Source organism: Thalassophryne amazonica, chromosome 23 (assembly GCF_902500255.1).
Source record: "Thalassophryne amazonica chromosome 23, fThaAma1.1, whole genome shotgun sequence".
NCBI classification, from domain to species: Eukaryota; Metazoa; Chordata; class Actinopteri; order Batrachoidiformes; family Batrachoididae; genus Thalassophryne; species Thalassophryne amazonica.
Window position 1 is genome coordinate 21,667,153 of NC_047125.1, and position 22,020 is coordinate 21,689,172.

At 40.7% G+C, this 22,020-nt stretch overlaps 1 protein-coding gene across 1 annotated transcript; it reads left to right on the forward strand.

Moving 5' to 3' along the window:
- Window positions 1-891: 891 nt before the first annotated feature.
- Window positions 892-20,106, forward strand: dok1b (docking protein 1b). The gene is made up of 5 exons (XM_034164797.1): window positions 892-1,293; window positions 13,969-14,292; window positions 15,917-16,007; window positions 16,290-16,462; window positions 16,786-20,106. The coding sequence occupies exons 1-5, from the start codon at window positions 1,237-1,239 to the stop codon at window positions 18,160-18,162; spliced, it is 2,022 nt and encodes a 673-aa protein (XP_034020688.1). The 5' UTR covers window positions 892-1,236; the 3' UTR covers window positions 18,163-20,106.
- The last annotated feature ends 1,914 nt before the right edge of the window (window positions 20,107-22,020 follow it).

A 22,020-nucleotide genomic window follows, 5' to 3' on the forward strand; every position in this document is an offset into this window, starting at 1 on the left:
GATACATCCGGTCTTCATAATAAAAGTTCAGAATTCACTTATAAGATGCGTAGAAACACGACTGTAGTCGTTCGTGCATTTTTAATCAGATCTTTCCAAATTTCGCTTTGGTCACATGAAGATAGTGAATATACAATTCTGGTACTTTTGATTGGTATTGGTGTTGATGCTAACATTAAGCTAAATTGACATACAGAATCAACGTGCAGTCAGTTGTGTTTCTTATGTGCTGTTTAGAAATTATTTTGCTGTCATTGGTATAATGTATTTGGGCTTAATGCATTACCCCAATGGCAATAGGTCATCACCCCATTACATCCACCACATTACAGAACCATCTTGGGTCCAGAAAGGCAACCACTCTGGCAGATAATCAGTCCATCCCAACCTCTCAAATGTAGCAGTTTGTGTGCTGCAGTTTGTGTGCTGCAGCCTGAAATGTAGGTGTCCGCGTCCCGTTGGCCTTCCCTTGCCACCGAGATCCTCAACACTGAGGCTCCTGTGTGATGGATCAATCCAAGAGAAACACACCACATGGTCAAACTGTCACAGCTTATGTTCCCTCACAATTCAGGTGATAGCCCTAATCTGAGTCTCTCTAAGTAACTGTTCATTTAACATAAAGTAATTCCAGCAGTACCCTATGATCCTCTGAAGGGACCCCATTACAAAAACATCTTGTCATCACCTTAGGTTGCTTGTTTGTTTAAGTTTCACAACAATAAAGTAAGATAAGATGCACCATAAACCTGAAGACTTGGACTTTCGTTCTGCTTTGCCTAGCAACACCATGACTCTTCCCAGGCACCTCTAAACCTCACCTAGACCAATTTCTGAAATGCCTTACTGAAGTCCGCTACTGCTGCAATAACTGTTTTTCATTAAGCTTTTATTCTGAAGGCGAATCAATGGGCATTCATTTGAGCTTGACACTGGATCAGCCCAACAGCAGCAGTGAGAGAGTTCGGAGACCCTCTGACAACATTTGGGCATTATTTTACTTTGTTAGGACCACACAGAGGCTGTTTGGACCTGCTGATTTTGATCATGAGGCCATTACCTCTCGGAATGTGCTCAGATGAACACGCTTTGACAGCCGGGGAGCTCAAGTGACAGAAGGGGAAGTTCTTAAAGGATACAGAAAAAAATTACCCCCTTAAATAGAGTTCATCTGCCAAGTGCAAGTCACATCTTCCCCTTTGTGGATAAAAGGGGTTTGTGAAGTTTTGGGGGGGGATGGACACCCACGTCAAAGAGGGACAACTTTATGTGCAGCATCAAAAGTTTGGAAAGGTAAGTTACACAAAATGCACTGAGTGGGAATAGAAATGAGAAAAAAAAAGCAGAATTGACTCAATAAATATTGGTAAAGATGAAAATGTTTGTGATTTCTGTGAAAACAGTTGCAAACCAACTAATCCCAATTTGAACAATCTTTCAACTTGTAAAAATAAGCACTTTAAAAGAAATACTAGTGTTCAGCCAGTACCATAGTTAAAATGTGTACATTGGGACTACAGCTTATGTTTATTTTCATCATCAGTTAATCTGTTGATTAGTATTTCTGTTTAACTGCATAAAATGTTTCTCAGAAATCAGTAAGGCGTCTTCAGAGGGCTTTTTATTTATTTTTTAATCAAATAAACAACTTAAAACCTAGTTAATCTCCATGTAACTCCAGTTTGTAATTAGTTTTAGATCTGATAAAAACCAGCTGTTATCTGGTTTAAAACCATTTTCAAACTTTTTAAAAGCCCTTCAAAGTCATTTCACAAAATTGCATCCAGTTTACACGTTCATTGTTGGTTTCAAGAGGTTAATACACAAAAACCTACATGTGGTTTAAAATGGTTGAAACCAGTTTCAAGCTAGTTTTTCCTTGTAAACATATATGAGACAACAAATCGTGATAGCTGAGAAGTAGGACCCAATTAACATTTAACATTTTTTATTAAAAGACTGAAAGTGGACATCAGAAGAGTTGATGCCTGGTTTTCGGTACATTGAATAAGCATTTCAACTCTTGTGTGCATACAAAAATTAAAAGGGATGCACGCTCCCATTCCCCCAATAACTAACTAACTATATACATAAAATGAAACACTTTGAAAATCAAATATCTGAAGAAGTGTGTCTTTGTTATCTGAATGTATTGAAATTAATTAATTCATTATTGACCCACAGACACAATAAAATATACAAATACCAGAGGGAAATGCACGCAACATAAAATAAATAAAGTTATATACATACTCACTATTATTATTGAAACTGATCAACTCCAAAATTACAAATACCCATTAAGTCCTCACCTAAATGTACCTGATGATGCAAATAAAGTGTGTTAGTTTAAAATGTACAACAAGGAAACTACAAATAAAAGTATGAATATTGGTTTTCATGTGGACAACAAAGCTTGTCTTAGAAGTTGTAAAAATGGAAGTTGTAGTATGCTATTCCCAGTTGCAAAGCAGAAAGGGGTGTTTTACGTACTGATAAATGGAACATATCTTGGTTCGGTTACAGAGCCACCATTGTGCCCAGTTGCTTAAAGATGGACTTCTACGCATGATGTAATCGGGCCTTGTTTGATGTGGGGTCATGAAATAAACTTGCTGGGTATCTGTACATTTGTATGTATTTATGACATGAAAATACACTGGTTGACTGTGACAACATGGACAAATGAAAGACTTCATGTGTTCATCATACTTGTGATATAATAATATAATAAAAGGCTGTGATACCAAAACAACAGATTCCACTTCATCTGAGCAGGTGACAGCAGACTAATATTCCTCTCTCTGTGACAGTTTATGTTTTACGATGGTTGATCTCACAATACAAAGACAATATGGCTGCCGCTACTTCCTCTCATAACCTCCTCGTTTGGCTATGTAATCAACTTTGTCCATCCGTGTTGTCTGTTGGCCGGATATCTCAAGAAGTGGTTTTTCAATTTGAATGGAACCTTGAGGAAAGACGATCCTTTGGTCATGGAAGATGTGATTAAATTTTGGCAGTGATACATATTTGCCTCCAAACCCTTCCTTTTGTCTCATCTCTCTCATTCTTCAACATTCTTGTTTTATGACATCATAAAAGATGTGAAGGGTTTGAACTCTGGATGTCATAATCTTTTAAAGAAATGTCTTTTGATACAGACTTGAGTTTGTTGATTTAGTTTGTGATCTGTTCAAAATTTTTTTCCCTTTTTTTTATCCCATTCCTTATATCCCTGCTTTAACGGCATCACGAAGCTCTGATTGGGTAAACTGTCTGAATTGTCACCACTCGCCATCTTTCAAAAAACATTTTTGGGGAGACGCAGTTTTGTCAAGCATGAATTGGGTCCATTTTGATGATGATTTTTTCCCCCCAAACATTTGCTTTTATCTCATTCGTTAAGATCCTTGTTTTATGACATCAGCAAGCACGGAAAGGAAAACAGTATGAACTGTGACCAGTCTATTATGTCCTTCAGTTCAATTTTGTGGGGAGAATGTGGTTGGATCAGGAAACAGCTCATTAAATTTTGTTTTGTTCCAAATTTGCTTCCAAATCATCATCAATATCACAAGTTCAGATGAGGGAATAAAAGTCTTACTCTGACCACCCTGATCTGTTTTTCATTGACATTTAATGAGGAGATGACATTTACTGTAGGTCAGGGAAGAGTGTGATCTCACTTTTTCTTGTTTTATCACATCAGAAAGTTCTAATGGGGGGGGGGGGGGGGGTCTTAAAGTTTATCTTTTCATATTGATTGGTGTCTTTGCTTTACAAATGTTATAAAAATGGAATAATGTTCATCACAATTTTCTAGGTCTCGCACTGTGGCAAAATATCTGTTTTTTTTTTTTCAGAAAAATTACACCAGAAAATTCCATCGATAGTAGTCACAAATTATTTAGAAAATGAACTGAAGTTTGTCATTTCTGCTTGACAGATGACTAAATGTAAATTCATTCATTTTTTTAAACCTGCTTATTCCAGTTAAGGGTCATGGGGGCTGAGCCTATCCCAGCAGTGACTATATGTAAATAATTATCCAAATTATTGTTAATTTATCATCAAATAACTATTTTTTTTTTTTAGCACAGTGACATACCCGTGCTTCTGTTACAGATCTGTGTGATCTTTCGCCTAAATGCAACCTTGCCTTGGGTCTGATCTCTGCTGTGTAAGAACTCGTGAATGCTTTCAAATTTGTCGGTTTTCTAAGAGTGTCTTTGTCTCTCGCTCTCTGGTCATATGACATGGACCAGCAAAACATTCTGGTACTACCAACCCTCAAATTTGGAGTTAACAATAGATACATAGAGAATACTGATTCAATGCATTTGACACACCAGGAACATAGACACATTCAAAATGATCATTCTCAGCTTTGGATGGTGTAGAGAAGGAAGTGAATCAAAAAGAACAGGAAACTGAACGCCAGCTGATATGAAGGTGTTGAAAGCAGTCTGAGGGTAAGTTTTTTGTCAATTATGCAATTGTTAGAAATGTCAGTGGACATGCAGCTGCATTGCCTTGTTGTTTCCACGTGTATGGTTGGAAAAGGTGAGTCGAGAGTTTCTGTTTTAAATGATACACAGAGAAATAGGTTCATATACATCATGTTCCATCTACATTTCATGCTCAGCCTACTGTCGATAGTTCAGAAACAAACTGATATGTTTGCAGCCAGTTATAAAACGATTTGACAGCACAAATTCTTCCTGACAAGTGACTGTTGTATTTGGGTAGTCATGGCACCAGTCCCTGCAAGTAGTATAGCACATTGAAACACTGGCTCATTTTGAGAGCGAGCTTGAATTGTGTATGTGTGTGTGTGTGTGTGTTGGGAACGTGAGAAAAATACCTTGAAAATGTGCAATCTGGAAACATGGGGTCAGACAGTCGTGTGAAGATGATACCCAGTTTGTCAGGTAGGCGGGACACGTAGACCCAAACGCAAGACGCCTTACAGTAAGGCATGCCTATTTAAAAACACTATTTACAAAATAAATTTTGAAAAGTTATATATCGACATGAAGAGTAAACAGTATCATAAACAATACTACCAAATGTCCATGCACAAAAATGGGAACAAATAGCTGCCAACTAAAAACAATAACAAAAGAAAACACAACAAAATAAACAAAATCCAAGCAGGGGCAGAAAAACGCAGGTGCAAGAGGAAAACAGCAGAGGAACAAATGGGAAAGAACCCAGCAACAGATGAAGGAAAAGGTAGGAGGTGTGTGTGTGTGTTCATGGGAGCTGGGAAAATGAATATACTTACACTAAGATAGTATTCCATCAAACTAGTGATGTATCATTCATACCTCAAACGGTGTCTTAATGTTTTAAAGAGAAAAAACACGATCACGGTCTTCTCCGTTCTTCTCTGTCTTGATAACTCTGTTATTTCTAATTATAGGCCCATATCTAAGCTTCCTTTTATTTCAAGATTTGGAAAAAGCTGTTCTTGCACAACTACAAGAGTTTTTAGAAACGAACAACATTTTAGACAGTTTTCAGTCAGGTTATAAATTGTTTCACAGCACTGAGAACACAACAACACAACACTTTTAAAGTTTTAATGACCTGTTTTTAATCACTGATTCTGGTGACTCTGCCGTTTTGGTGCTTTTGGACCTGACTGCTGCCTTCGACACAGTCGACCATGCAACTCTTTTATCCCTTCTTGAGAACTGTGTGGGTGTCAGGGGGAGAGCCTTGGACTGGTTCCACTCTTACCTTACAGGCCATTCATTTACTGTCAGGCTGGGGAGTCCACCTCATCCTCTGTTCCTCTGAACTGTAGAGTCCCCCAGGGTTTCTATTCTTGGGCCTGTTCTCTTTACCCTGTACCTTCTCCCTTTAGGTCAGGTGTTTAGAAAACATGGCATATGTTATCATCTTTATGCAGATGATACTCAAATCTACTGCCTATTAAGAAGAACTCTAGCAGCCCCCTGACACCCTTGCTTGTGTGCCTGGAAGACGTCAAGGCTTGGTTGGCTCAAAATTTCTTAGCTTAAATGAGAACAAAACCGAGGTGATTGTGTTTGGGCCCAGTGTTGGTTCCACAGCTCGATTAGACCTGGGCCCTCTCAGTCAACAAATGAAGCCCACAGCCACCAATCTTGGCGTCATTATGGACTCTGATTTTAAACTGGATAGGCAGGTCAAGGCGGTTGTTAAATCCAGCTTTTATCAGCTTCGTCTTTTAACCAAAATTAAATCAATTTTATCCTTTTCTGACTTGGAGCGCGTCATGCATGCTTTTATTTCTTCACGCCTGGACTACTGCAATTCACTTTTTTTTGGAATTAATCAAAATACACTTCACAGATTGCAGTTAGTCCAGAACACTGCTGCACGCCTCTTAACTGGGAGCAAAAAACATGAACATATTACACCCTTCTTGCGTCTTTGCACTGGCTCCCTGTAATTTTAGAACTGATTTTGAAATTTTATTATTTGTTTTTAAAGCCTTAAACGGACTGGCCCCACAATATATTGTAGACCTCCTCCAAATTTACTCCCCAGCGCGCGCTCTGAGGTCTGAGGGCCAGCTCCAGCTTGTGGTGCCAAGGACGAGACTTAAGACTAGGGGGAACAGGGCCTTCTCTGTGGCCGGGCCCAGACTCTGGAACGCTCTGCCTCTCCACGTTCGAACAGCCCCCACAGTGGAGTGTTTTAAGTCTTGTCTGAAGACCCACTTTTATTCTCTGGCTTTTAGCTCTGCATGAGTTGTATGGTCCTCTGTTGTCTTTGGCCCAGTGTTTTATTTATTTATTGTTTTATTGTTTTTATGTTTATTTATTAGTATCTGAGTTGGTTTATTGTTTTGTATAGTTTGTATAATTATTTTTATGTGCAGCACTTTGCAAAACTGTTCTGTTGTTTAAATGTGCTATATAAATAAAGTGGATTGGTTCATCTGGGTTTGTTTATATGTTTGTATTTTGCATAGTGGGCTAAATTAAATGAACTATTTGTCCTCAGGGATAATGTGCAAAATGAAATGCACAGGAAGTCACAACAAACAATGAAACAAAGCCGAAAGGACGCATGATGCATGTTCATACTCCAAAAAATAGATTTGAAAGAGCTGCCTTTATAAATCCACACCAGTACAGCGTACATACACACTGTATGCTAATGTGCAGGTTGTAAACTACACTCTCAGAAATAAAACATTGAATTTAATTGATAAAGTTAAGGTAACCTTTTCCACATAACATTGTCAATTAAGTGCAAACAATATTGTAGTTGAAATTAATTAAATCAAATGAAACATTATTGTTGGAAAGGTGTCGTAGCACGGACCCACAACAGGGGGCGCTAAAGAACGGACAACCACCAACGGTCTGAAGAACACCGGAGCCGCCAAGTCCCGAGGCCCCAGGTGGCCTCTGTCTTCGGCTGTCGACCCTGGTACTGCTGGCAGAAAGCAAAGACAAGATAAATGAGTGTGAGTCCGCACACTCAGTAATCCACAGTCTGCACCCAGTTAGGAGGGAGCACCTCCACCTCCAATCACACACTTGTGCAGCTCCTGTTTAATCCACTTATCTGGTTTGGGGTGTGAGGCGAAGCCGTCGCTGTCACACCAAACGCCAATCCCACAGATAAGGAAAACACCAGGAAAACGGCTGCAACAGAAGTTCAGATTATTATTACACAACGTATGAGTCAGCAGAGAAATTACCTCTTCGGTAGTCGATTTCTCAGCGAGGAGGTGGAGTTGCAGTCCGGCCTTTATGGTGATGATGATGATGATGAACGAGTGACAGCTGGTGCAGAGGATGAATGACAGCTGTCACTTCTTCTGGGTCTGGCGCCCTCTCGTGCTTGGAGCCCGTACTCCAAGCAGGGCGCCCTCTGGTGGTGGTGGACCAGCAGTACCTCCTCTTCAGCGGCCCACACAACAGGACCCCCCCCTCAACGGGCGCCTCCTGGTGTCCGACCAGGCTTGTCCGGATGTCTTTTGTAAAAATCGGCCAGGAGGGCCGGGTCCAGGATGAAGCTCCTCTTCACCCAGGAGCGTTCTTCAGGTCCATACCCCTCCCAGTCCACCAGATATTGGAACCCCAGGCCCTTACGACGGACGTCCAGGAGCCTGCGGACTGTCCAGGCAGGCTCCCCGTCAATGAGCCGGGCAGGAGGCGGCGTAGGTCCCAGAGCACAGAGGGGCAAGGTGTGGTGTGGTTTAAGACGGGACACATGAAACACAGGGTGAATCCACAGTGAAGCTGGGAGTTGGAGCTTCACTGCGGCCGGGTTGATGATCTTGAGGATACGAAAGGGTCCGATGAATCTGTCCTTCAGTTTTGGGGAGTCCACACGGAGAGGGATGTCCTTAGTCGAGAGCCACCTCCTGCCCGGGCTGGTATGTGGGGGCCGGGGAACGCCGGCGGTCCGCATGGGTCTTGGCCCTCGTCCGGGCCTTTAACAGGGCAGAGCGGGCGGTCCGCCACACCCGGCGGCACCTCCTGAGGTGGGCCTGGACCGAGGGCACACCGACCTCTGCTTGGAGCCCGCACTCCAAGCAGGGCGCCCTCTGGTGGTGGTGGACCAGCAGTACCTCCTCTTCAGCGGCCCACACAACAATTATTACTTAAATCCTTAAATTTAACAATTGCAAGTATACTGAAAATTATAGTATTAATTACATTTTAAACCCCTGTGTTTCATTTCTTAGAGTGTATTCATTGAGCCACTAAGTGCAGAACACCTTAGAAAATACCTGCTGTACGTCACTTCAGACATTCTTACTGTTGTGATTTCACATTTACAAAGTGACGTTATAATTGGAATTTCTTACTGGGAGGAATGGCAGCTTGTGGCTTTGAGCATCTGCTCATCACACACACACACACACACACACACACACACACACACACACACACACACACACACACACACACACACACACACACACACACACACACAGGTAAAAGCTGCTTGAACCTGCAGTGTGAGGCCCGCCTGGAGCTATGAAAAGCTTTTAATGGCAGGGAACAAACAGTCACATGACCAGACCACTTGCTTCAGGGCGAATTACATCCTGTTGTTTCATGGATTTACTCAGAGGATGATCCATGTCTAAAGTTACGGACATCTCATGGATTAAGTGATTTGTGGTTTTCCAGACTGTCTTTATTTGTGCTTTTGTCACGATGTGGTGTAGCATCCATCTCCTCATTTATCCTGCGACTGGTTTTCAATCCAATCCAATGAACCTCAAGCATAATAATTTGTCCTGCTACAACATCGCTGTAGGCATCATATTAAGAAGAATGTAGAGTAAAACCTCAACAGAACCTGATTGTAGCTTGGTTTAAACTGTTGTACACTCAGGACTGAATTGTATAAATTGTTTTTAAACCTCTTGGATCATGTGTTAAACTGGTTTAACGCAGATATGGCATTATTATCATTATTGTTATTATTATTATCAGCAGGGGTGGTGCCTAAGCAGTTAGTGCACTTGGTTTCAGCGTGGAAGGTTCTGGGTTCAAACCCCACCCCTGCCACCTTTCTCCATGCAATGTGGGGTTGTGTCAAGAAGGGGATCTGGTGTAAAACCTGTGTCAAATGAACATGCTGTGGCAACCCCAAGTGAAAACAAGGGAGCAGCCGAAGAGACTTACTTTTATGAGTTTAATGAATTTATAGCAGCGGGGAACGTGTTTAAACTGGCTTTCAAGTTATTCTGATTAAAGTATTCCATATTAAGGACATAATAAATGTGAACTGGTTTAGACTGGTTATTAACAACAGCTACCCTTGACTTTGAGCAAAATAGGCACTGTGAAGATTTCTCCCCGGCTTAAGAAACCCTTTTGGACACTTTTTCTACTATTTTTCTGACATTTTATAAATAAAAGATTGTAACATAATCAACAGAATTTACACAGACAAAAATTTCTGATTGCAGTAACACAGAGTGACATACTGTGTTTGTTGATTAATGCTCACACAGTAAAACTGGGGTCCGCCTGTTTTTGTAAAATGCACATTTATTTTATTCACACACTTTTCATGTTTGCTCCTTCAAACATTTAACATTTATTTGATTGTGATTTATGACGTTTGATCCTTATCACTCATTTTTGATTCTTATCTGTGATCTTGAGTTTTGATCCAAGTTGTTGATCTTTGATCCTGATTACTGACTTTTCTTCTGCCCTCATGTGGTGATCGTTGAAATTTGATCCTGGTTACTAAGTCACGATGAAGATTTATACCTTTTGATTCGATTCACTTTTGATTCTGATCGGTTATCATGACTTGTGACCACCCTGTGTGCTGAACTTTCATCCTGATAACCTATCTTTAATTCTGACTTGTGATTGTGAGATTTGGCCCTGGTTACCTATCTTTGATCCTCATCCCTTTTCTTTAATTGTGTCTTGTGATGGTGAGTTTTGACCCTGATTGGCAATCTTTGATCTTGAGTACTTACACTATCTTATGTTGAGCTTTAAGCATGATTGCTAAACTTTGACCATGACTGCTGACATTTTATCTGTATTTTACATCACTATTGTTGACCTTTGAACCTCTTCAAGGTTATGTTTTTGTTACTCTCTTTGACCAGGATATTTTTCATCCTAATTCCTTTGATCCTGATCCAGCCTTTGATCTTTGATAATGATCCTGATCACAGCAACCACGATTACAACCTTAAAATTTAAAAGCAAAGATCCACCCCTGAATCCAGATCTGCACCAAAATGTAGTCAACTCTTCCTTGAAACTTGGAATACTGATACATGAGATGTCAATGAAATCTGTTAAAGTCCTTTGAGATATCCGACTGACAATCAAACAAACAGGCACACAGACAGACAAACAGCAACAAAAAAGTACTCTTCTTGTTGGAGGTAATAACACTTTCGATAAATTCAAACAGGTTTTGAACCTGCAGTCTGCAAGAGGAGGTGAGGTTAAACTGAGCGTGTCAATTTTCTGACTGTCCACCAGCAATGAGGAAGTTTCTCTGAATTATTTGCATAATTTCCACTCGGTGCATCAGTGGCTGCTGCCTTATCTGGAAGACCGATTTAACGTGTCACGACCTCTGCACATATGCTCGAACTATATTACTGGCACATGCATTTACAGCTTCCCATTGTGTATTAGTTTGCATGTGCACAGATGGTGGTGAAAAGCAGAGACGTTAATAAACACCGTACAAAAACATGCACACATTCGATCTCACACACCTGGACTCAAAACTAGGAAGCAGAGAGAATCCTGGGTAATGGCCGTCCCACACATTTCCTGTCCTTTCTGGCAGTTAATTTTAACTGGTCGATAACGGCGTGTGTGTGCGTATGAGATGGAGGAACTGATTACATTTTTCTGCATGCAGATCTGGTTTTCTACTTCATGCAGTTTGTCTTCTTACAATAATTAAGGCATTTACAAATAATGTTGTAATCACCACACATTTGTGCAACAACAAAAGCAATGAAAATAGGATTTCCAAGATGTGAATGAACACATGAACACAACAATGTTTTTGGCAGCAACCCTACTGTATGTACCACACTGTGTCAATCATGATTTTGTGAGTAAAATACCTGAGTGGCTCTCACTACCATCATCAGGACTGGAGGAGTGCAACTGAGTACAATTGTAGAAAAAAGGCACATATTAATTGAAATAATTATTGATTACCCGAGGCCATCAAATATGGTCTCGGGTACTGCAAAGGCTTGCGTCCATCCGTCCATTCCTCTGTCTGTCCATCTGTCTGTCCTCAGCATAAGTCCAGTCCTATTACTGGTCAGAGTCTTCAAATCACAGGGAACATTCTTGGGACACGACCTTGGACAAGTTCAAAGATGGCTAACCTTGACCTATTCTAAGAGGTTAAAAAGTTAAATTCTCTTCCTATTTTATGCTCTGAATCATGCAAATCTGTTTTTTTATTTGTTGTTTTGTTTTTTTGTTTTTTTTGAAGGGCGGGGGTGACAGCCATCAGAGTAGGCACTGTGACATCACTGGCTGCTCGCTCTCTGGTGTTCCAAAGCTTTGTTTATATGTAATATACCTGTTCTCATATATTATGTAAAAACTAACAAGAAATAAAACTGGAAAAGCTACCGACAAATAAAGTCTTCTAAAACTGAAAAAGCTGTTTTTGTAACCCGATAATACCTCTGGACTGATATACAAGACATTTCGCAGACATTAGTGTGGTGACGTCACTGGCTGGCAGTGTTGTAGAAAGTAACTTTGACAAGTTACTTTTTTAGTTACTTTTTTAGTTGCTTTATACAGGTGCTTTATGCAGTTACTTCATTAGCAGCTTTATGCAATGACTTTATTAGAATCTGCAGAAAACTTGCAACTAATAAGTAATGTAACTAATAAGGTAACAAGTAATCTAACTTGGTTACTCGTAAGATTGAGCAATCAGAAAGTAACTAATCAGCAAAGTAACTAATAGTTACTTTCTGAGTACTAAATCTTAAAAATAACCAAATTAGATTATGAGCAACTTTATTAATTACATTCAGCAGCTGCTGACAAGGTGTCCGCAGCTGCTAATGAAGTAAAGAAGTAAGAAGTAAGTGTAAAATATAACTGTATAGATTAACTAATGAAGTAACTTTCCAAAGTTACTTTCCCCAACACTGCTGGCTGGTCTAGCTAGGTGTTAACTTGTGTCATTTGTTTGTAAATATAACCTCTTTCTCATATATTATGTAAAGCTACTGACAAATAAAGACTTCTAAAACTGAAAAAGCTGTTTTTGTAACCTGATAACACCCCTGGACTGATATACAAGACATTTCGTGGTCATTAGTGTGGTGACGTCACTGGCTGGTCTAGCTAGCTGTTAACTTCATTTCATTTGTTTGTAAATATAACCTCTTTCTCATATATTATGTAAAAGCTACCGACAAATAAAGACTTCTAAAACTGAAAAAGCTGTTTTTGTAAACTGATAACACCTCTGGACTGACATACAAGACATTTCGCGGACATTAGTGTGGTGACGTCACTGGCTGGTCTAGCTAGCTGTTAACTTTGTTTCATTTGTTTGTAAATATAACCTCTTTCTCATATATTATGTAAAAGCTACCGACAAATAAATAATTCTAAAACTGACAAAGCTGTTTTTGTAACCTGATAACACCTCTGGACTGATATACAAAACATCTCGCTGACGTCAGCGTGCATGCTAACTTCCGCAAACTCACAGCTAATGTCTGCTCATTAAAAGCTCATAAATGCGCACACGCAGTCCCTCCTGTAGACGCTGTTAAAATGTAAATAAAATATTGTTTATGATTGACTGATTGATTGAGTTTATTCTGCAACATCAATATAAGCATACAGAGGTGAATATATCAATGATACACTGATAACACAATAAAACATAAACACTTATTTCCATTGTGGTCCTTGTGAAATTATCATGTCACAAAATAGAGGGACTTGACTGAACAAGTACAAATTGTACGTAAGACAATAGGATCTTAACAATAAATAACAATAAATGTATAATTCTCTCTCTCTCTCTCTCTATATATATATATATATTTATATATATATACACGAACACAGACTTTGCACTTGGATACCAATTAAACAACTGCAAATGACGTCATTATTTGTCTCGAGTTACAAAATAATGGCATGTGTTGTTTTTGAGTTATGTTTAGCGTGAAGATAGTTTATCTTACCACGCACTTCTTTTTACAGGGTACATGCAAAGGAAAATAAAGTATAAGATAATCATTTCTGCATCAAGAAATGAGCAGAATAAACTCTGCAATCTGATGAAAGTATTAAAAGGGTCACATGATACACATTTTTAGCGAGCTAATTAATATGTGACACCAGTGAGGTGACACGTTGCAGAAATTGAATGAAATGTAAAATGTCGATATTAAATAATGTTCTCATCTGTTACTATCTCTCCTCATCTTCCTTTCCCATCCATCAGAAATGGAAGAAGAACTGGTTTGTCCTCTATCCCGCCAGCCAGAACGGCATTGCCCGTCTCGAGTTCTTCGACTCGTCCTCAGCTGGAGCCGGAGGAGCTGGAGGAGGTTCAGGAAGCGGGGCCAATGAAAAAACAAAAAAGCTGGATAAAAAGATAATTCGCTTGTCTGAATGTATCTCCATCCTTCCCGCATTGATGGAGACCTGCCCCAAAGACAACATGGCGGCATTTTGTGTGGAAACCAACGACAAGACGCACGTGTTCGCCGCGGAGAGGGGTGTGGCTAAAGACTGGATGGACATGATGTGTGACATTGCTTTTCAGGTATTGATACACTTTGTCGGTATTTAGTGATGGTGGGGTGCATGTGTGTCTGATAATCAGGGCAACCGAATCTCACAGTGTGTTTCAGAAATAGCGTTTGGGTTAGGAAGCGGGTAATTGTGCTTTTGAATGCTTCCTGTGTGTGTGTTTCACCTGGTTTACTCTGAGATGTCAAAAACATAAAACTGCAGCTTTCATTTCAATTCGAAACTGATATTGCGGCCTCTTATTTGTTTACGTGTGCTGTTCTGTGAGAATCTTCATGGTGAAGAATTTCCCATATGACCCGAGAGTGTGCGTGCAAACTCAAGCTTCTATTGTGGGGACGCACACACACTCGCGAACATCATACACTGTATGTTTTGAGAGAGGAAGCTGGAGGGAGTTTCCAGCAGGAAAGTCCATCCACTTCATCCTCTGTTGCTCCTCTGAGTCCTTATTCTTTTTCTTGCAGCTCATTCTCACAGCGAATTTCAGCTCATTTAAACGTGATTCAGACAGTGTTGGATAATATGCACAGGCCTTTCTTGTTTGACTCAAAGTTAGTCAACTTGGACACACAAATTTGTGCCGATACTCACAAGCCGTATTCTCAGTATTGCCAAGGAAGTCAAATGGAGGCAGCTAACGCTCTAGCTAGCCCTCACACAATCAAATTTTATAAAATACCACTCTGTTGGAGTATAACTTGTTCCATAAACATTTAAATATTTTTTATCCAAAGGGTTTTACAAAAATGTCGGCCATTTTTAGACAAAGTCTCTCCATTTTCAGAGGACACAAGTAATTGGACAAATTAAATATTAATATTATTATCATCACTGTTCTCAATACAAGACTTCACTTGTACAGCCAGTTTTCTTTAAACTACTCACAAGGTGGACAATGAACATTTTCAAGGCACTAAATATGTCTTGGACTTCATTTCCAGAAACTGAGCAACCGTGCAAGAAGAAGACTAATGAGGGAAGCCAACAAGACCCACATGACAACTGTGTGACTGGAGAAACTGGGAATAATGCAAATTTAGCTTCTTGGCTCACCTGTTATAGCTTTGTGGTGAAGTGGAGCAGAGAAGGATATTAACACCAGGAAAAAAACGAGCCTCCCATTTGCCCTTTGGAAATTGGATTGGAAATTTCACCTTTGAAAGAGAAACCTTCTCTATGTTCCTCTACTGTGAAGCCACATAACTGATGATGCCACAGACAAAAATTGCAAGAAGACACTTTGTCACAATTTTCAATTCCACTCCATTTTTTTTTTTTGCTAAGCAATGCAGATAAATGTTGTTTTTCCGGAGCCTATATGTTAATATGGATGCAACCATGAATTCTAAGATAATGGACTTAAAAATACTTAGAGAACAAATGTTTATGATGGCTGCCTTTATTGGAGACCCATATTTCTAAATCTCACTTTTTTTGCATAATTTTTGTGTTTTATTAATAAATTTCTGTTTTCTGAACAGCAGAGTGATGAATAGGGAATGACTCTGGCATGGTTGAGTGATGCATTCAATGAGTACCTCACTTGTTTCAATTTGGTTTTCTGGAATCCGAAAGGTAGACTTCTGGATGTAAACAGGAACAATGTTCTACTGTTTCTGTTGGTATGTGCACAGGGAGGAAGTGGCACCAGTGCTGCAGACTCTAATGGGGGAAAAAGGGATATGCAGATGTCAGAGAACCTCCTCTATTACTCCAGAGAAGAAGGTAAGGAGATAAAACAGCCTGGGCCTTCTATCTACATCTTGAAACATAGAAGCTTATTTATAAGAGCCATTTTCTGTTTCATCCAAAATTATACAATTAGCCTATATTACATGAGCTACAACCATTTTCCAAACCATGTACCCGGAACAGTGAAGTTAAAACATTTGTCCTTCGCTTTACTTCTCTATTATTTAGCCATATTTCAGGCCAGCTCATTAAATACCAATTTTAGTAAGAATAACATGCACCGGTAACATCCCCCTCTTTTTGACTTTCCTGCAGTGAACGAGTTCTGGGTAAGCATCCAGCGCACCGAAGCATCAGAGCGTTGCGCGCTGTCAGGCAATTATTGGCTAAAAGCTGAAGGCGATGTCCTGATCTTGAAAGACCCAAAGACAAAAAGGAACATCTTGGTGTGGCCTTACAAGCTGCTGAGGAGATACGGCCGAGACCGGGTAGGTGCAGGAGGAAGTCACATTACAACTGTGTGAAAAAAATAAAACTGTCAGAGATACAGCTCAGTGAACTTCGACATGGTCACACCTATCTTGTTTGCATTGAGGGAGTCTGATGTGGTATGCTTAAGCCCTGACTGCAAGCTTGACTGCTGTTACGAAGTGTAAATAAAGCTATAAGCAGCAGAGGATATGCTTGACAGATGACCTACATTCAGACGCATCTTCTTGTGTATTTTCTGACATCTTGCTAACTTTCACTACCAACATATTTAGCATTATTTCTACCCTCACTTCTTCATTTTCCACTTTCTTCTCAACAGGTAATGTTTTCGTTCGAGGCGGGTCGACGCTGCGACTCAGGTCCGGGTAACTTCACTTTTGACACTAAGCAAGGCAATGAGATCTTCCAGTTGGTTGATCAGGCTATCCAGTCTCAGAAGGCGCTCGCTGAGGAGCGCCACCCCACCTGCACCACCAATTTTGACCCAGACTGGCCCATGTCCCTTCAGCACCTACGCAATGCGTCTCCTGGTAGTGCTGCTATGACAGCAGGAAGTGGAGACAGTAGCAGCTCCAGCAGTCGGGAAGCAGACGGTGATTCTGGAGACAGCAAGCCAGGCTCTGGAGACAGCGTGCTTGGGAAAAGAGAAGGTGGAGATGGAGGAGGAGGTGGAAGAGTGCAAAGTGCTGGGGGAGGACATAAAGGAAGGGGTTTACCAGAACCTCCACCCACAGTGGTGTGTTTGGGTGGTGGAAACACCCCGCCAATGGGGAGGCAGGGGGCAACCGGAGTCGTGAAAGGTGCAGGACCCTCGTCAACACATGAGCATGTCAGTCTTTATTCTGAGCCAGCGGACTCTGTACGCCTGCCTTTGCACAGTGGTGATGGCCTCTATTCCGACCCAGTGGACACCATCAAGGGTCAGAACCAAACCAGTAGCCACTCTCCCATAGTCCCAGTGCCCACCCCACGCCTTCGACCAGTAGGAGATGAGGCCTCATGTGGTGGTGTCTCAGGGGCCGTGGTCAGAGATCACCACAGCCACAGAAAGCCACCGGACCTCTGTTTACACCTGTATGACCAGATTACCTTTGAGCTTAACCAGAAAACAGGTGGTCTGAGTCTAAATGGAGCTGGAAATGCACAAGGGGGAGGACGAGGGGGGAACAGCAACAGGAGACCCCCAGGAGGTAAAGCAGAAGGATCATCATCACCTCCTGCTACTCAGCCGGAGCACATATATGATGAACCAGAAGGCTGCGCCAAAGGACAGAATTCTGGGATCAGTATTTATGACAAAGCACGTTTGGAACCTCACAGCTTAAGGAGACAAGAAGAAGTGGAGGCCCTTTTCAATATGGAGGGAAGCTACACCGTCCCCTCCCATGGGAAGTCTTCTGAGTTCCAGTCATCTTCACAGCTGGGCCTGAGCTACGGCCCACCGCCACCTCTGGCCCCAAGATGGCCCAAGCCCACAAAGGTCCCCAAACCTGGCAGGAAAAAACAAGGAAATCTTGCCAGCAATGTCAACAACAACAACAATAACATCTTGGGTGGAGGAGGGAGCAGCGAGCTATACAGCAAAGTGTCAAAACATAAAGCGCCGCCATCTTATGTACGGTGCAGCCAGCACACTCACCACCAAGCCCCTGTGCAATCACCGGATATTATCTACGATAACCTCGGAGATGTTTAAGATCTTTTGATGCATGGAAATATTTGGAGAACACCTCCAATATAGCGCATGCTTTTATTCTTCCAATGTCTGAAAGCACATTCCTTATTTGAAATTAAATCCATATACAGGCTGGAACAATTATTTAAGACAGTCACTTTGTTTCATTTCCTTTCCTTCATTGGGTTGCACCAATAAGAAAAACCTGTTTTTTCAAATATGTAGCACAGCTGATGTAGAGTAGGCACAGGCCACCCTGCCCATGTGTGAGAAGAGAGAGCGGGTGTTTGCATGGGCAAACCCATAATTGGCGTACCAAGCCTCAGTGTGGTTGGACTCAGCCACTTCACTTGAACATAAACACAGAAACAGTAAGGCTTCGCCAAAAGCAGCTTGGCCTGCAGGCACTCGCAAGCTCGCAGTGCAGTTTAGCCTCATAAAAGCCAAATAATTTCAAAGTGTCCGCTATTATTATGAAGTTAGCGAGAATTGAGTATTGCACTGCTAGTTTTTGTGTTTCTCTGCAGTATGTGACAATGTGACCTACAGGACAAGTTGGACTGTATGTGAACTGTGATTCTGTGACCTTTTTGGTTGTTCTGTGTTTGTAATTTCTGGACTGATTAATGGTCGTGGTTCCCACTAAAACAGGGAGTCGTGTAAACGATTTAGCCTGGGACACTAATATGAGATGGGGAGTCACGCTAGAATCAGTATCTTGGAGAGAGATTTACATTTACAGACTCAGTTTTATAACTTAATATTTTGTATGGTTGTAAATACAAAGCGGCTTAAACTAATATGAATCTTATCAGTTATAGTGCCTATCAGTACTCACTGGCTTGGTCTTTTATTGCTTTATGACATCACATCAGAATAAGAACAAATCAGACTTCTTTATGTAAAAAAAAAAAAGAATCTTGAGAACATAATCTGAAGAAAACGAGCAACACTCACATTATACTTGTTTGACAGATTCATGCAAGTTATTTTTGTGATTCAGTCTTCACATAATATGTGGTTCTATGGGGCCTTCAAATTTGATAAATTCTGTCCAAAATAGGACCACTTTGTCCTTGATTAACATGCTACCATTCTACCATGTTCAATTTGTATTAGGTGTAGACCATTTGAGTTAAACAGATATGGCCTTGAGATTGACCTTTCAAGGTCACCCAAGGCCAAAGGCCATGTGACAAATAGAAAGGCAATATATGACTTCATGCTAGTGTTTAGCTGTATCATTAACCAATCTCAAAATAATCATTATCAATGAGATTGAGTTTTCAAGGTCACGCAAGGTAAAAGGTCATGCAACCAACTGAGAGGTGATACGTCACTTCATATTAGTGTTTAAAAGTGACAATTGGTGTAGCTTAACCAATTCCTTGAGATAGTCATTCTAAATATACCCTTTATATAAGCACAGGGCCAGAATTTGGACCTTGACCTGTGACCTTGATATTAACAGGTTTTATTTAAAAGCAAATCACTTTGTCCTTGACTGACCCTCAAACATTGCACCAAGATTGTTCCAAATCAGAACAAAACTCTTTGATTATGTTTTTTGGCACTCCAAAAAATAATACCCACAATCGCTGAGCTCATCAAAATGCATGCACAGGTCGAACAATATCAATTAAATTAAAAAAATATCAGACAAAATTACACAATAACAAAAAAATGTCTTTTCTACAATACTTAATAATTACTTTTACAGAGTGTAGGATTGAGGGGTTTTTTTGGTAATGGATTTACAATTTTTGTATATAAAGAAGCCTGATGTTTTTATTTTTATTTGTTTTTTGGCATGATGTCAGAATAAAAAATGTGTTCATAAATGCCAAAGCAGGTGAGGCACTTTGTGTCTGTACTGTCTGTATGTGAGTGAGTCCACGCGTCCTGAACAGCTGTGGTGTTTGTACACTTAAAGGCAGTAATAAACACGATGCACATGTGATTAAACATTCCTCCTCCATCAGTGGAAAAACAATAAAAACAAAACACTGCTGCTGTGTGCTCAGACTGTCTGTTCGGCCTCGAGCTGATGTGACGGCATTTTAAAAACTTTCTGTTCTTGGCCGGTGTGACTTCATCCTGTCATCTCCCTGTGCCACGCTCTGTTTTTGTTGTTTCACTTGGTTTCCAGCCCCGTTGGAGTTGACCCTGAGAAACAAAACAGACCCTCTTTGTTTCTTTCTTTTCTTCCCCCCAACCTTCTCTCCTCCTGCTTTAATTGTGTCGACTGGTTGCTCTGGCGACAGTGTTTTGCCAAATTTTAAAGGCAGCAGGGAGAAATTGCAAAAAAACAAAAACAAAAAACAAAAAAACAGGCATGAATTAAAGCATGAGAAAGGGAAAAATAGCTGGAATGTGAAGATTAGAAAGAGAGACGAAAGTGGATGTTTGCGCCGAGAAAGGAACTTGAAGAAAAGATTGAATGAGGTCGCGATGCATGTTTTAGTGCTTGAAAGAGGTGCTGACACGACTAACTGTGCACACGCTGTTCCCGTCATTGTGTATCGTCTTCATCCTCCCTCTCCTCATTTTTCCACCTGCTGCTGGATTACTTTTTGGACTCCAAAGGTATTCCTGCAGAATACACCCTGAGAGTAAATTTCTAGACTCTGCTCCCCTTGCCTCCCCTCCCTCCCTCCCTCAGTCACTCCTCTCGCCAGGAAAGAAAAACAGAAAGGAAAAGTGACGACAAACTTCTGTCTTTCTCGTTAAACTCGGAGTGAACGTGTGAGGACGGTGCATAAACACAGTGTGTTGTGCTGTTTTCACACGTTTAACATTTCTATTTATGGTTCAACATTTACTTTTGGAATATGCAAAACAAAACATTTGCACATTTACAATCTGCAACTCATGTCAGGAAGTGAACTGCAAACAAGCTGCATGCCTTGAAATGTACTTGTACCTCACACATAATTGAACATAGTTATTGTGGTATACAATTTTTTGGGATCGTAACACCACACGTTATTTGATTACAAATCATTTAGATTGTTAGAACCTTCGCATTATTTTTCTAGCCATACTGGTTGAGGAGATATCTTGGAAAATGTCTTTTTCAGTGTGTATTTCTGATGGTCGTGACCTTTGACTGAGCTGCTCCAACATTTAATCATTGGGAGACACTCACCTAAGGAATATTCTTGGTGAAAATCTGCTCATCCCTTTCTCAGATTTTGCAAAAGCAGGATAATTATTGAAGATTGTTTTTAGATGTGCCATGTATTTGAGGTGTTTTGAGGTTTAAAGGTTTGAAGGATGGTGAGAACAGTCAGTCAACCTACAGACCTGCTCCAAAGACCTACAACATGATCTTGCTACAGATAGTGTCTCGGTGCATCGTCCAACTATTCAACGCACTTTGTACAAAGAGATGCTGTCATGCAGAGGAAGCCTTTTCTGCGTACACACCACAAACAGAGTCACTTGAGGTATGCTAAGGCACATTTGGACAAGCCAGCTTCATTTTGGAATAAGGTGCTGTGGACTGATTAAACTACACAACAAAAATATAAACGCAACACTTTTGGTTTTGCTCCCATTTTGTATGAGATGAACTCAAAGATCTAAAACTTTTTCCACATACACAATATCACCATTTCCCTCAAATATTGTTCACAAACCAGTCGAAATCTGTGATAGTGAGCACTTCTCCTTTGCTGAGATAATCCATCCCACCTCACAGGTGTGCCATATCAAGATGCTGATTAGACACCATGATTAGTGCACAGGTGTGCTTTAGACTGTCCACAATAAAAGGCCACTCTGAAAGGTGCAGTTTTGTTTTATTGGGGGGGGGGGGGGGGGGATACCAGTCAGTATCTGGTGTGACCACCATTTGCCTCATGCAGTGCAACACAT

Bases quoted from the DNA above. Each gene is read 5' to 3' on its own strand.
- dok1b (XM_034164797.1), top strand. From the start codon at position 1,237: ATGGACACCCACGTCAAAGAGGGACAACTTTATGTGCAGCATCAAAAG. The intron at 16,008-16,289 runs GTAAGGAGATAA...ACTTTCCTGCAG, and splicing joins CTATTACTCCAGAGAAGAAG to TGAACGAGTTCTGGGTAAGC. The intron at 16,463-16,785 runs GTAGGTGCAGGA...TCTTCTCAACAG, and splicing joins GGAGATACGGCCGAGACCGG to GTAATGTTTTCGTTCGAGGC.